At 42.7% G+C, this 15,747-nt stretch overlaps 1 protein-coding gene across 2 annotated transcripts in view; it reads right to left on the bottom strand.

Moving 5' to 3' along the window:
* LOC141257563 (serine palmitoyltransferase 3-like) overlaps window positions 1-15,747 on the bottom strand; it is a 95,410-nt gene that overhangs the window by 42,601 nt on the left and 37,062 nt on the right. Inside the window, exon 2 of one of the 2 annotated variants that reach the window (XM_073672216.1) lies at window positions 12,314-12,508. The exons of the other annotated variant lie outside the window; for it this stretch is intronic. Within the exon in view, the coding sequence (XP_073528317.1) occupies window positions 12,314-12,508 (195 nt within the window). The remainder of the gene's footprint in view (window positions 1-12,313; window positions 12,509-15,747) is intronic. 2 annotated transcript variants of the gene reach the window in all.

Raw genomic sequence — 15,747 nt, forward strand, 5'->3', positions numbered from 1 at the left:
GAGGCTAAGTGCCAGAATTGGCGCATCCTATGGATGCGCCATTTCTGGGGCGGCTGACGGCTGGTGTTTCTAGCCTGGGAGGGGGCCAATATTCATGGCTCCCTTCCTGGGCTATTAATATCAGCCCCCAGCTGTCTGCCTAGCCTTTGCTAGCTATTAAATTAGGGGGGACCCCACGTCATTTTTTTGGGGGGGTCCCCCATTTTAATAGCTAGTAAAGGCTAGGTATTCAGCTGGGGGCTGATATTAGTAGCCTGGGAAGCTCCGTGGGTATTACCCCCTTCCCAGGCTTCAAACATTTGCCCCAGCTGTCTGCTTAACCTCCGCTAGAGCCTAAAATTAAGGGGAACCCCACGCCAATTTTTTTTTAAATAAATCCTTTATTTTAACACTAAATGACAAGTACAGTAATCAACACTGTCACTGTACTTCATATATATGTGACTGACATGTTTCTATCTATCTAATCTATGTGTGATTCTCTATTCCTTCTATTCTAAATTGTCGGGTACCACTGCTGAATTGCCGGCCGGCTTTCTTAAAGAGACGGTGCATGAAAACACTATTATTTTTTTAAATAAATCCTTTACACTAAATGACAAGTTCTGTAAGCAACACTGTCACTGTACTTCTTATATATGTGACTGACATGTTTCTATCTATCTAATCTATGTGTGAAGCTCTATTCTGTCTGTTATAAATTGTCGGGTACAGATGCTGAATTGCCGGCCGGCTTTTTTAAAGAGACGGTGCACGAAAACACTAATATTTTTTTTAATAAATCCTTTACACTAAATGACAAGTACAGTAAGCAACACTGTCACTGTACTTCATATATATGTGACTGACATGTTTCTATCTATCTAATCTATGTGTGAAGCTCTATTCTTTCTGTTGTAAATTGTCGGGTACCGGTGAATGCCGCTGATGAATTGCCGGCTTTTCATGTCATTCTACATTATTCTTAGTTGTTTTCCTTCATGTAGAATTAACCTACAAGGAAAGAAAGGGTTTATTTTCATTCCGATATTTGTGTCCCATTGACTTGCATTGGTTTCCGGTATCGGAATCGGCGATATCCGATACTTTTTGGGTATCGGCCCGATCCAATCCGATACGATATTTCCTGATATCGGAAGGTATCGCTCAACACTACTGATGATGAATCTTTGTCACATCTCCCCAATTCAGTAGTTGGAAGTGAAATGCTACTCCGGTCAGACACCGCTGCGCTGACGCCCCTGATATGCCCCTCATCATTAGCTGGTGGAGAAATTCTATGGTGACTTGTGATCTGGCTTGTTCACATTGGTCAACTCGTCTGCCTGCTACTAGTCGTGTCCACTCTTCCCATGCCTTACCGTATGCTTGCCACGTCGACGGGGCAACTGACGCTCTGATTAATGGCATCAACTATTCGCCACTAGATCCCATAGGGAAGGTGGGCAACTGTTGTCCCGATGGGTGGGCATTGTGGAAGAGCTCTGTGAAAATCTGCCAATTGAATTGTTATAAAGCGTTAGCAGTAGTGTTGAGCCACCCCCGTAGTGTTCGGGTTCGGTTCGGTTCGTCGAACACCGGGATGTTCGAGGAACTGTTCGTCGAACTGTTCGTCGAACACCTTAGAACACCGTCGAACACCGTTAAAACCAATGGCAGGCAAACAAAAACACATAGGAACACATAGAAAACACCTTCAAAGGTGTCCAAAAGCTCACAAACTGCTCAGAAGACGCTTTCTTTAAAAAAGCCGGCCGGCAATTCAGCAGCTGCATACACCGGTACCCGACAATTTAGACATGAAGGAATAGAGCATCACACATAGATTAGATAGATAGAAACATGTCAGTCACATATATATGAAGTACAGTGACAGTGTTGCTTACTGTACTTGTCATTTAGTGTAAAGGATTTATTAAAAAATATAATAGTGTTTTCGTGCACCGTCTCTTTAAAAAAGCCGGCCGGCAATTCAGCAGCGGTACCCGACAATTTATAACAGACAGAATAGAGCTTCACACATAGATTAGCTAGATAGAAACATGTCAGTCACATATATATGAAGTACAGTGACAGTGTTGCTTACTGTACTTGTCATTTACTGCAAAGGATTTATTAAAAAAAATAATAGTGTTTTCATGCACCGTCTCTTTAAAAAAGCCGGCTGGCAATTCAGCATCTGTACCCGACAATTTAGAATAGAAGGAATAGAGAATCACACATAGATTAGATAGATAGAAACATGTCAGCCACATATATACGAAGTACAGTGACAGTGTTGCTTACTGTACTTGTCATTTAGTGTAAAGGATTTATTAAAAAATATAATAGTGTTTTCGTGCACCGTCTCTTTAAAAAAGCCGGCCGGCAATTCAGCAGCGGTACCCGACAATTTATAACAGACAGAATAGAGCTTCACACATAGATTAGATAGATAGAAACATGTCAGTCACATATATATGAAGTACTGTGACAGTGTTGCTTACTGTACTTGTCATTTACTGCAAAGGATTTATTAAAAAAAATAATAGTGTTTTCATGCACCGTCTCTTTAAAAAAGCCGGCCGGCAATTCAGCATCTGTACCCGACAATTTATAACAGACAGAATAGAGCTTCACACATAGATTAGATAGATAGAAACATGTCAGTCACATATATAATAAGTACAGTGACAGTGTTGGTTACTGTACTTGTCATTTAGTATTAAAATAAAGGATTTATTATTAAAAAAAATTGGCGTGGGGTTACCCGTAATTTTAGTCTCTAGCGGAGGTTAAGCAGACAGCTGGGGCAGATGTTTGAAGCCTGGGAAGGGGGTAATACCCACGGAGCTTCCCAGGCTACTAATATCAGCCCCCAGCTGAATACCTAGCCTTTACTAGCTATTAAAATGGAGGACCCCCCCCCAAAAAAATGACATGGGGTCCCCCCTAATTTAATAGCTAGCAAAGGCTAGGCAGACAGCTGGGGGCTGATATTAATAGCCCAGGAAGGGAGCCATGAATATTGGCCCCCTCCCAGGCTAGAAACACCAGCCGTCAGCCGCCCCAGAAATGGCGCATCCATAGGATGCGCCAATTCTGGCACTTAGCCTCGCTCTTCCACGCTGCCCTGGTGCGGTGGCAGGGGGTAATAGGGTTGGGGTTGATGTCAGCTTATAATGCCTGCTGACATCAAGCCCAGGTTAGTAATGGAGAGGCGTCTATAAGACACCCCCATTACTAACCCCATAGTCAAAGTTAAAAAAAAACCACAAACACCCAGAATAAAGTCCTTTAATTGAAATAAAGACACAATTCTTTATTGTTCTAAATTAAACCATACTTACCATCACGCCCATTCCAGCTGAAGCCAACGATCTCCTGCAATAAAAGAAAAATAATAAAGCAACCTCATCCTTACCTTTCCATGGTTCCCAGGACAGCTTCAGCTCAGCTACATCGAGATGACAGGCTGGACCGCAGCAGAACGCTGCCATCCAGCCTGTCATCCCGCAGACACTGAGAAGCGCAGGCATGCTTGCGCTCCTCAGTGTCTGACTGTGACGGCATCCAGATGAGCCGACAATGAACTCGGCTCACCTCATGTACGTCACTGACAGCATGGGAAAATTCTCCTGCACTCAGCGCTTCAGCGTGAGAATTTTCCCACGCTGTCAGTGACGTGCATGAGGTGAGCCGAGTTCATTGGACATGACCTCGGCTCATCTGGATGCCGTCACAGCCAGACACTGAGTAGCGCAAGCATGCCTGCGCTTCTCAGTGTCTGCGGGATGACAGGCTGGATGGCAGCGTTCTGCTGCGGTCCAGCCTGTCATCTCGATGTAGCAGAGCTGAAGCTGTTGTGGGAGCCATGGAAAGGTAAGGATGATGTTGCTTTATTATTTTACTTTTATTGCAGGAGATCATTGGCTTCAGCCGGAATGGGGGTGGCGGTAAGTATGGTTTAATTTAGAACAATAAAGAATTGTGTGTTTATTTCAATTAAAGGACTTTTTTCTGGGTGTTTGTGTTTTTTTTAAATACTTTACTAGAAATTCATGGTGGTCATGTCTAATATTGGCGTGACCCCATGAATTTCGGGCTTAGGGCCAGCTGATAATGCCAAGCTGGCCTTAACCCCTTTATTACCCAGTGAGCCACCGCACCAGGGCCCTGGATGAGTTGGGTACAGCGCCAGAAGATGGCGCTTCTATGAACGCGCCATTTTCCGGGGCGGCTGCGGACTGCAATTTGCAGCGGGTGGGGCCCAGAAAGCTTGGGCCTCCCTGCGCTGCAGATTCCAGCCCCCAGCTGCCTAGTTATACCTGGCTGGACACAAAAATAGGGCGAAGCTCCACATATTTTTTTTTTAAATTCATGAAATTCATGGAATAATTAAGAAAAAAAGGGCTTCCCTATATTGTTGTGTCCGGCTAGGTACAAATAGGCAGCTGGTGGTTGGGAGCAGCCCGTTCCTGCCTGCTGTACCTGACTGGACACAAATATAGGGCGAAGCCCCACTTCAATTTTTTTTTCATTATTTCATGAATTTCCTGAAATAATTTTAAAAAAATTGACGTGGGGCTTCGCCCTATATTTGTGTCCAGTCAGGTACAGCAGGCAGGAACGGGCTGCCCCCAACCACCAGCTGCCTATTTGTACCTGGCCAGACACAACAATATAGGGAAGCCCTTTTTTAAAAAAATTATTTCATGAAATAATTAAAAAAAAATTGACGTGGGGCTTCGCACTATATTTGTGTCCAGCCAGGTACAGCAGGCAGGGACGGGCTGCCCCCAACCACCAGCTGCCTATTTGTACCTGGTTGGACACAACAATATAGGGAAGCCCTTTTTTTCTTAATTATTCCATGAATTTCATGAAATAATTTAAAAAAAAAATGCGTGGGGCTTCGCCCTATTTTTGTGCCCAGCCAGGTACAACTAGGCAGCTGGGAGCTGGAATCCGCAGCGCAGGGAGGCCCAAGCTTTCTGGGCCCCACCCGCTGCAAATTGCAGTCCGCAGCCGCCCCAGAAAATGGCGCGTTCATAGAAGCGCCATCTTCTGGCGCTGTACCCAACTCATCCAGGGCCCTGGTGCGGTGGCTCACTGGGTAATAAAGGGGTTAAGGCCAGCTTGGCATTATCAGCTGGCCCTAAGCCCGAAATTCATGGGGTCACGCCAATATTAGACATGACCACCATGAATTTCTAGTAAAGTATTTAAAAAACACAACACCCAGAATAAAGTCCTTTAATTGAAATAAACACACAATTCTTTATTGTTCTAAATTAAACCATACTTACCATCACGCCCATTCCAGCTGAAGCCAATGTCTTCTGCAATAAAAGTAAAATAATTAAGCAACCTCATCCTTACCTTTCCATGGTTCCCACGACAGCTTCAGCTCTGCTACATCGAGATGACAGGCTGGACCGCAGCAGAACGCTGCCATCCAGCCTGTCATCCCGCGGACACTCAGAAGCGCAGGCATGCTTGCGCTCCTCAGTGTCTCGCTGTGACGGCATAAAGATGAGACAAGCTCATGTCCAATGAACTCGGCGCACCTCATGCACGTCACTGACAGCGTGGGAGAATTCTCCTGCACTCAGCACTTCAGCGTGAAAATTCTCCCACGCTGTCAGTGACGTACATGAGGTCAGCTGAGTTCATTGGACATGAATGAGCTCACCTCATGCACGTCACTGACAGCGTGGGAAAATTCTCACGCTGAAGCACTGAGTGTAGGAGAATTTTCCCACGCTGTCAGTGACGTGCATGAGGTGAGCTCATTCATGTCCAATGATCTTAGCTCACCTCATGCACGTCACTGACAGCGTGGGAAAATTCTCCTGCACTCAGCGCTACAGCGTGAGAATTCTCCCACGCTGTCAGTGACGTGCATGAGGTGAGCTCATTCATGTCCAATGAACTCAGCTGACCTCATGCACATCACTGACAGAGTGGGAGAATTCTCACGCTGAAGTGCTGAGTGCAGGAGAATTCTCCCACGCTGTCAGTGACGTGCATGAGGTGCGCCGAGTTCATTGGACATGAACTCGTCTCATCTTTATGCCGTCACAGCCAGACACTGCAGAGCGCAAGCATGCCTGCGCTTCTCAGTGTCTGCGGGATGACAGGCTGGATGGCAGCGTTCTGCTGCGGTCCAGCCTGTTATCTCGATGTAGCAGAGCTGAAGCTGTCGTGGGAACCATGGAAAGGTAAGGATGAGGTTGCTTTATTATTTTTCTTTTATTGCAGGAGATCGTTGGCTTCAGCTGGAATGGGCGTGACGGTAAGTATGGTTTAATTTAGAACAATAAAGGAATGTGTCTTTATTTCAATTAAAGGACTTTATTCTGGGTGTTTGTGTTTTCTTTTAACTTTGACTATGGGGTTAGTAATGGGGGTGTCTTATAGACGCCTCTCCATTACTAACCGGGGCTTGATGTCAGCTGGCATTATAAGCTGACATCAACCCCAACCCTATTACCCCCTGCCACCGCACCAGGGCAGCGTGGAAGAGCGAGGCTAAGTGCCAGAATTGGCGCATCCTATGGATGCGCCATTTCTGGGGCGGCTGACGGCTGGTGTTTCTAGCCTGGGAGGGGGCCAATATTCATGGCTCCCTTCCTGGGCTATTAATATCAGCCCCCAGCTGTCTGCCTAGCCTTTGCTAGCTATTAAATTAGGGGGGACCCCACGTCATTTTTTTGGGGGGGGGTCCTCCATTTTAATAGCTAGTAAAGGCTAGGTATTCAGCTGGGGGCTGATATTAGTAGCCTGGGAAGCTCCGTGGGTATTACCCCCTTCCCAGGCTTCAAACATCTGCCCCAGCTGTCTGCTTAACCTCCGCTAGAGACTAAAATTACGGGGAACCCCACGCCAATTTTTTTTAATAATAAATCCTTTATTTTAATACTAAATGACAAGTACAGTAACCAACACTGTCACTGTACTTCTTATATATGTGACTGACATGTTTCTATCTATCTAATCTATGTGTGAAGCTCTATTCTGTCTGTTATAAATTGTCGGGTACAGATGCTGAATTGCCGGCCGGCTTTTTTAAAGAGACGGTGCATGAAAACACTATTATTTTTTTTAATAAATCCTTTGCAGTAAATGACAAGTACAGTAAGCAACACTGTCACAGTACTTCATATATATGTGACTGACATGTTTCTATCTACCTAATCTATGTGTGATTCTCTATTCTTTCTGTTATAAATTGTCGGGTACAGATGCTGAATTGCCGGCTGGCTTTTTTAAAGAGACGGTGCATGAAAACACTATTATTTTTTTTAATAAATCCTTTGCAGTAAATGACAAGTACAGTAAGCAACACTGTCACAGTACTTCATATATATGTGACTGACATGTTTCTATCTATCTAATCTATGTGTGAAGCTCTATTCTGTCTGTTATAAATTGTCAGGTACCGCTGCTGAATTGCCGGCCGGCTTTTTTAAAGAGACGGTGAACGAAAACACTATTATATTTTTTAATAAATCCTTTACACTAAATGACAAGTACAGTAAGCAACACTGTCACTGTACTTCGTATATATGTGGCTGACATGTTTCTATCTATCTAATCTATGTGTGATTCTCTATTCCTTCTATTCTAAATTGTCGGGTACCGCTGCTGAATTGCCGGCCGGCTTTTTTTAAAAGACGGTGCATGAAAACACTATTATTTTTTTTGATAAATCCTAAATGACAAGTACAGTAAGCAACACTGTCACTGTGCTTCTTATATGTGTGACTGACATGTTTCTATCTATCTAATCTATGTGTGAAGCTCTATTCTTTCTGTTCTAATTTGTCGGGTACCGGTGTATGCCGCTGCTGAATTGCCGGCTTTTCATGTTTCACTGTGAGCACTGTTCCCATCGATTTGGGCAATCACTGTAATGCCACAACCACCATGGCTGTGGCATTACAGTGAGTGGCAGACAATCCCTGCATGATTGGTGCTCTAAATAGCTCCAGACATGCAGGACACGCTTTTGGTGCACGAACAGTTATCGAACATAACCTCGAACAGCCGAATTTTTTGCAAATCGTTCGGGTTCGTCGAACAACTCGAACACCGCCCAAAACAGCTCGAATTTGAGATTGGCGAACAGTTCTAGTCGAACACCGCTCATCTCTAGTTAGCAGCAGCTTTAGACCCCTCAGCATAGTGGCTAGCGCGGACCCATACATTGTGTTTTAGGCACAGGAATGCTAGCCTGGGTAGTAGGCCTAGCACTGGGAGAGACGATGATGCCATCTTATTAATGCAGTGCGCTAAGCTGGTGTTTTTTGTTATGAAGCGTATATTTTTGTAAGCCAGGAGCGCGCCCCATATTTCTATTGCTACCACTATTGGGAAGAAAAATTATTTTCAGGGCTAGATGCAGCGAAAAATTATTATTAATTGAAAAGCTGGTGGAGCTTGGTATAGATGGCCTAATACAATGAGACCCACACACTGCTAGAAGGCCAAATATGTAGGTAGATGCAGAAAAAAAATTATATTCAGTTTGCAACCTTATGGAGGTCAGTATAGATGGACTAATAGAACAAGTCCCACACACAGCTAGAAGGCCAAATATTTTTTCAGAGGTAGATGCAGACAAAAAATTATTTTGAATTTGCAACCTTATGGAGGTCAGTATAGATGGACTAATAGAACAAGTCCCACACACAGCTAGAAGCCCAAATATTTTTTCAGAGGTAGATGCAGAAAAAAATTATATTCAGTTTGCAACCTTATGGAGGTCAGTATAGATGGACTAATAGAACAAGTCCCACACACAGCTAGAAGGCCAAATATTTTTTCAGAGGTAGATGCAGAAAAAAATTATATTCAGTTTGCAACCTTATGGAGGTCAGTATAGATGGACTAATAGAACAAGTCCCACACACAGCTAGAAGGCCAAATATTTTTTCAGAGGTAGATACAGAAAAAAATTATATTCAGTTTGCAACCTTATGGAGGTCAGTATAGATGGACTAATAGAACAAGTCTCACACACAGCTAGAAGCCCAAATATTTTTTCAGAGGTAGATGCAGACAAAAAATTATTTTGAATTTGCAACCTTATGGAGGTCAGTATAGATGGACTAATAGAACAAGTCCCACACACAGCTAGAAGCCCAAATATTTTTTCAGAGGTAGATGCAGAAAAAAATTATATTCAGTTTGCAACCTTATGGAGGTCAGTATAGATGGACTAATAGAACAAGTCCCACACACAGCTAGAAGGCCAAATATTTTTTCAGAGGTAGATGCAGAAAAAAATTATATTCAGTTTACAACCTTCTGGAGGTCAGTATAGATGGACTAATAGAACAAGTCCCACACACAGCTAGAAGGCCAAATATTTTTTCAGAGGTAGATGCAGAAAAAAATTATATTCAGTTTGCAACCTTATGGAGGTCAGTATAGATGGACTAATAGAACAAGTCCCACACACAGCTAGAAGCCCAAATATTTTTTCAGAGGTAGATGCAGACAAAAAATTATTTTGAATTTGCAACCTTATGGAGGTCAGTATAGATTGACTAATAGAACAAGTCCCACACACAGCTAGAAGCCCAAATATTTTTTCAGAGGTAGATGCATAAAAAAATTATATTCAGTTTGCAACCTTATGGAGGTCAGTATAGATGGACTAATAGAACAAGTCCCACACACAGCTAGAAGGCCAAATATTTTTTCAGAGGTAGATGCAGAAAAAAATTATATTCAGTTTGCAACCTTATGGAGGTCAGTATAGATGGACTAATAGAACAAGTCCCACACACAGCTAGAAGGCCAAATATTTTTTCAGAGGTAGATGCAGACAAAAAATTATTTTGAATTTGCAACCTGATGGAGGTCAGTATAGATGACTAATAGAACAAGTCCCACACACAGCTAGAAGGCCAAATATTTTTTCAGAGGTAGATGCAGAAAAAAATTATATTCAGTTTGCAACCTTATGGAGGTCAGTATAGATGGACTAATAGAACAAGTCCCACACACAGCTAGAAGCCCAATATATTTTCAGAGGTAGATGCAGAAAAAAATATATTCAGTTTGCAACCTTTATGGAGGTCTGTATAGATGGACTAATACAACAAGTCCCACACACTGCTAGAAGGCCAATATTTTTTCAGAGGTAGATGCAGAAAAAAATATATTCAGTTTGCAACCTGATGGAGGTCAGTATAGATGGACTAATACAACAAGTCCCACACACAGCTAGAAGCCCAATATTTTTTCAGAGCTAGATGCAGAAAAAAATTATATTCAATTTGCAACCTGATGGAGGTCAGTATAGATGGACTAATAGAATGATGCTATGCCCAAAAGATTTTACTTCACTAGGTGCAGTAAAAAAATTGGTATTCTATACACAGGTGGTATATCTTGCAACACAGATAGGGTACTCCACTGACTAACACACTCTGCAATAGGCCAAAAACGATTAGCTTTGCTAGATTCAGCCAAATGCTGTGAAAAAAACTTGCACAGCACTGGCACAGACCTGCCTGGCAAAAACTGATAGGAACTGATGTAACCTAGTCCTGAAAAGGACTCCAATTACAATTAGTCTTTACTCCCACAATCTATCTATTTAAGAGCACAGACCTGCCTGATAAAAGTCGTAGGAAATGCTGTAACCTAGTCCTTAAAAGGACTGCAATCACAACTATTCCCTACTCCCAAGCTATCTGTAGATTTGTGCGAAAATTGGCTTGAAATTAACAAGGTATAGCGCACACAGCAACAGCGGTGCCGTCTAACACGCAGCTGCAGCAGTGAGAAAATGGTGGCGACGGGGAAAATGGCTTGGTCTTATAGGGCAAGGACATGTGACATACACTGCCAATGACACATGCCCTTGCTTGTGTGAAAAAAAGCACTTCGCTCCGTGTGTGCGCTGCTGATAGGCTGACAGATTGCACCTCCCCACTGCAAATGCGGGAAAGAGAAAAAAAAATGGAGATCTTCATTGTTCCTGCAGAGATCCATCCCCTGCCCCTCCCCCCACCCCGCTGTACACTCAAACTGCGTATTAACATTAATTTTCATCATTACTGAGAAAAAATCCAGTTATGATTTTGGTGCACGAACAGTTATCGAACATAACCTCGAACAACCGAATTTTTCTCAAATTGTTCGTGTTCGCCGAACGGCTCGAACACCGCCCAAAACAGCTTGAATTTGAGATTGGCGAACAGTTCGAGTAGAACAACGCTCATCTCTAATAATAATATTAGCAAATGCTTCCAATTAGAAATGTAGTATAGTTCTTCTGATTTGCTTTGTCTCTATCCTCATGTGCAGGGCATTACGGAACCTTAGGTATCCATGGTTATGACCTATGTTGCTAAACTACCTAAGGTCCTGCAATGCCTGCACATGAGGAAAGAGACATAGCGAATCAGAAGAACTATACTACATTTCTAATTGGAGGTATTTGCTAATATTATTATTATTACACCTACTACATATTAGGGCAGAATCTTGGAGATGAGAATAACCTTTTAAGCATCCCAAGAGCAACATAGCTTTATCCACTCTTTATCTGGTTAAGAGCAGGTCTAGAGAATGCATACATCTATGGGGGTTGCTTCTGGGTATGAATTTGTATTAGACTCTACATTGTACTAGATCTATCAAATTAAATGGAATCTGTCACTAGGTTTTTGACACCTAAATTGAGAGCAGAATAAAGTAGAGGCAGAGACCCTGATTCCTGCGATGTGTCACTTACTGGGCTGCTTAGTGTAGTTTTTATAAAATCAGTGTTTTATCAGCAGGAGATTATCATTAGAGGGCTAGTAAATCTGAGGCCAGGTAATCAAGCATATTCATAAGCTCTGCATAACTCCACCCCCACCACTGATTGGCAGCTTAGTGTGTACACCGTACATAGGCAGAAAGCTGCCAATCATTGGTGTGAGCGGGGTTATACAGAGTTCAGCATTCAGAGAACTGGTAGATCTGCAGCAGAAAAAACAGGAATTTAATCAAAATGACAGCAAGCAGCCCAATAAGTGTCATCGCTGGTTTTAAGGTCTCTGCCCCTATATTATGCTGCTCTCAGGTTGGTGAGCAAATTCCCTTTAATGTACACAATATTAAAGATAAGTAAATTATTGGGTTACCAGCAGTATCTCACCTCTTTGCTCAATATATGATTTTAGATCTGCCACTTAAGTGACATAATCAAGGTCCAGGTAGGTTGTAATCGGATGACCAAACTGGGCGAAACATTGGCAAAATTAAATTCCAAAGTTTGGACCATCTCTATTTATATTAATTGTCTAATGTACTGAAATATTCTTACTCTTTGCTCTTCCCTCTCTTCAGCCATGTGGCATTGTTCTAAGCCCCACCTTCTCATGAAATCCCGTAAGTAGCCGAATAAAATTAGAATGCCATAACCAAGGTAGGTGAGCACAGGAATGTACAGTGGGGCTTCTTCAAATGACTCCTTGTATTCTTTCTTGTATAAGCTGCCATTGACTGGTCCATTCTTCTGCTATAGGATAAAAAATGCACATATCACACACTGATTTATGGGAAGGAGTATGGGAGCACGCTTCCAATTCATCATTTATGCCCTCACAAAAGGAAAAATGGAAAAAAGGAGTGGAAAGGAAAAGGGTGGGGAAGGAGAGGAAGAGGGGGGAGGGAAGGTCCTGTGGATGAATGCAGCACAGCATTCATCCACAGGGACCTTCTACTCAGGTATACATCTTTAGCATTGCCTCCCCTCTGATTTGCCCTTCATTATTATTTATGACCACTTGGTCTTCACAGCAATAATTTTCTTCCTCCCCTCTTCCTCTCCTTCCCCATCCCCCTCCCTTTTCCTTTCCCCTCCTTTTTCCTATTTTTCCTTTTGTGAGGGCATCACTTACCGGCAATTACAGTGGGTACGGAAAGTATTCAGACCCCTTTAAATTTTTCACTCTTTGTTTCATTGCAGCCATTTGGTAAATTCTAAAAAGTTCATTTTTTTCTCATTAAAGTACACTCTGCACCCTATCTTGACTGAAAAAGAACAGAAATGTAGACATTTTGGCAAATTTATAAAAAATAAAAACTGAAATATCACATGGTCATACTTATTGAGACCCTTTGCTCAGTATTGAGTAGAAGCACCCTTTTGAGCTAGTACAGCCATGAGTCTTCTTGGGAATGATGCAACAAGTTTTTCACACCTGGATTTGGGGATCCTCTGCCATTCTTCCTTGGAGATCCTCTCCAGTTCTGTCAGCTTGGATGGGGAACGTTGGTGGATAGCCATTTTCAGGTCTCTCCAGAGATGCTCAATTGGGCTTAGGTCAGGACTCTGGCTGGGCCAGTCAAGAATGGTCACAGAGTTGTTCTGAAGACACTCCTTTGTTATTTTAGCTGTGTGCGTAGGGTCATTGTCTCGTTGGAAGGTGAACCTTCGGCCATGTCTGAGGTCCAGAGCACTCTGGAAGAGGTTTTCATCCAGGATATCTCTGTACTTGGCCGCATTCATGTTTCCTTCAATTGCAACCAGTCGTTCTGTCCCTGCAGCTGAAAAACACCCCCATAGCATGATGCTGCCACCACCATGTTTCACTGTTGGGATTGTATTGGGCAGGTAATGAGCAGTGCCTGGTTTTCGCTACACATACCGCTTAGAATTATCACCAAAAAGTTCTATCTTCATCTCATCAGAACAGAGACTCATATTTCTCATAGTCTGGGAGTTCTTCATGTGTTTTTGAGCAAACTCTATGCGGGATTTCATATGTCTTGCACTGAGGAGATGTTTCCGTAGGGCCACTCTGCCATAAAGGCCCGACTGGTGGAGGGCTGCAGTGATAGTTGACTTTGTGGAACTTTCTCTCATCTCCCTACTGCATCTCTGGAGCTCAGCCACAGTGATCTTGGGGTTCTTCTTTACCTCTTGCACCAAGGCTCTTCTTCCACGATTGCTCAATTTGGCTGGACGGCCAGGTCTAGGAAGACTTCTGGTGGTCCCAAACTTCTTCCATTTAAGGATTATGGAGGCCACTGTGCTCTTAAGAACCTTGAGTAATGCAGAAATTCTTTTGTAACCTTGGCCAGATCTGTGCCTTGCCACAATTCTGTCTCTGAGCTCCTTTGGAAGTTCCTTTGAGCTCATGATTCTCATTTGGTCTGACATGCACTGTGAGCTGTGAGGTCTTATATAGACAGGTGTGTGCCTTTCTAAATCAAGTCCTATCAGTTTAATTAAACACAGCTGGACTCCAATGAAGGAGTAGAACCATCTCAAGGAGGATCACAAAGAAATGGACAGCATGTGACTTAAATATGAGTGTCTGAGCAAAGGGTCTAAATACTTATGACCATGTGATATTTCAGTTTTTCTTTCTTAATAAATTTGCAAAAATTTCTACATTTCTGTTTTTTTTTCAGTCAAGATGGGGTGCAGAGGGTACTTTAATGAGAAAAAAATGAACTTTTTAGAATTTACCAAATGGCTGCAATGAAACAAAGAGTGAAAAATTTAAAGGGATCTGAATACTTTCCGTACCCACTGTATATGAACCACGTGTATCTTTGGGGATAGGCATGCATATAATATTATTGGTTACAGACATTTATATGGTGCCTGGTTATACACCATTTTGCATTTAGTAGTTTAATACTTGTTTGATTCAATCAATTATATCTTTATACATACATTTTTGGGTGTATCATATAGGCACTGCATATTACCATCTCTGTACCTGGTGTTATTTTATTCTATGTATACCAATTTTATATACCATAATTACAATATTGTTCACATGCATTTTTTCTATTGGTCCTTCAATCATGGTGGTTCACATACCAATTTTTGTATTTGTATTTATATTTGAATGTGGGCATTCTTGTGCTTTTAGTGCCACTATAACCATTACTTTAATAAAGGCTTTTTATCTATCCCAAATAGCATACACAATTATTATTATTATTATTTATTATTATAGTGCCATTTATTCCATGGAGCTTTACATGTGATAAAGGGGTATACATAGCGAAAACAATTACAATAATCTTGAACAAAACGTGACGGTGACTGGTACAGTACTCAGCCCACGAGGGCTCACAGTCTACAAGGGATGGGTGAGGATACAGTAGGTGAGGGTAGGGTTGGTCGTAGAGCGGTATGGTGGAGCGATGGTTAGTGCAGGTTGTAGGCTTGTCGGAAGAGGTGGGTCTTCAGGTTCCTTTTGAAGGTTTCCACGGTCGGCGAGAGTCTGATATGTTAATATGTAGAGAGTTCCCGAGTAGGGGGGATGCACGGGAGAAATCTTGTATGCGATTATGGGTGGAGGAGATAAGAGGGGAGTAGACAAGGAGATCTTGTGAGGATCATATGTTGCGTGCAGGTAAGTACCGGGAGACTAGGTCAGAGATATATGGAGAAGGCAGGTTGTGAATGGCTTTGTATGCCATGGTTAGGGTTTTGAACTGGAGTCTCTGAGCAATTGGGAGCCAGTGAAGAGATTAACAGAGAGGAGAGGCCAGGGAATAGCGTGGGGACAGGTGGATTAGTCGGGCAGCAGAGTTTAGGATAGATTGGAGGGGTGTGAGAGTGTTGGAAGGGAGGCCACAGAGCAGGAGGTTGGAGTAGTCGAGGCTGGAGATGATGAGGGCGTGCACTAGTGTTTTTGCAGATTCATGGTTGAGGAATGTGCGGATCCAGGAGATATTTTTAAGTTGGAGTTGGCAGGAAGTGGAAAGGGCTTGGATATGTGGTTTGAAGGA

This window comes from Phyllobates terribilis, unplaced genomic scaffold (assembly GCF_046119375.1).
Source record: "Phyllobates terribilis strain yellow unplaced genomic scaffold, ASM4611937v1 Scaffold_3__8_contigs__length_932513732, whole genome shotgun sequence".
Taxonomy (NCBI): domain Eukaryota; kingdom Metazoa; phylum Chordata; class Amphibia; order Anura; family Dendrobatidae; genus Phyllobates; species Phyllobates terribilis.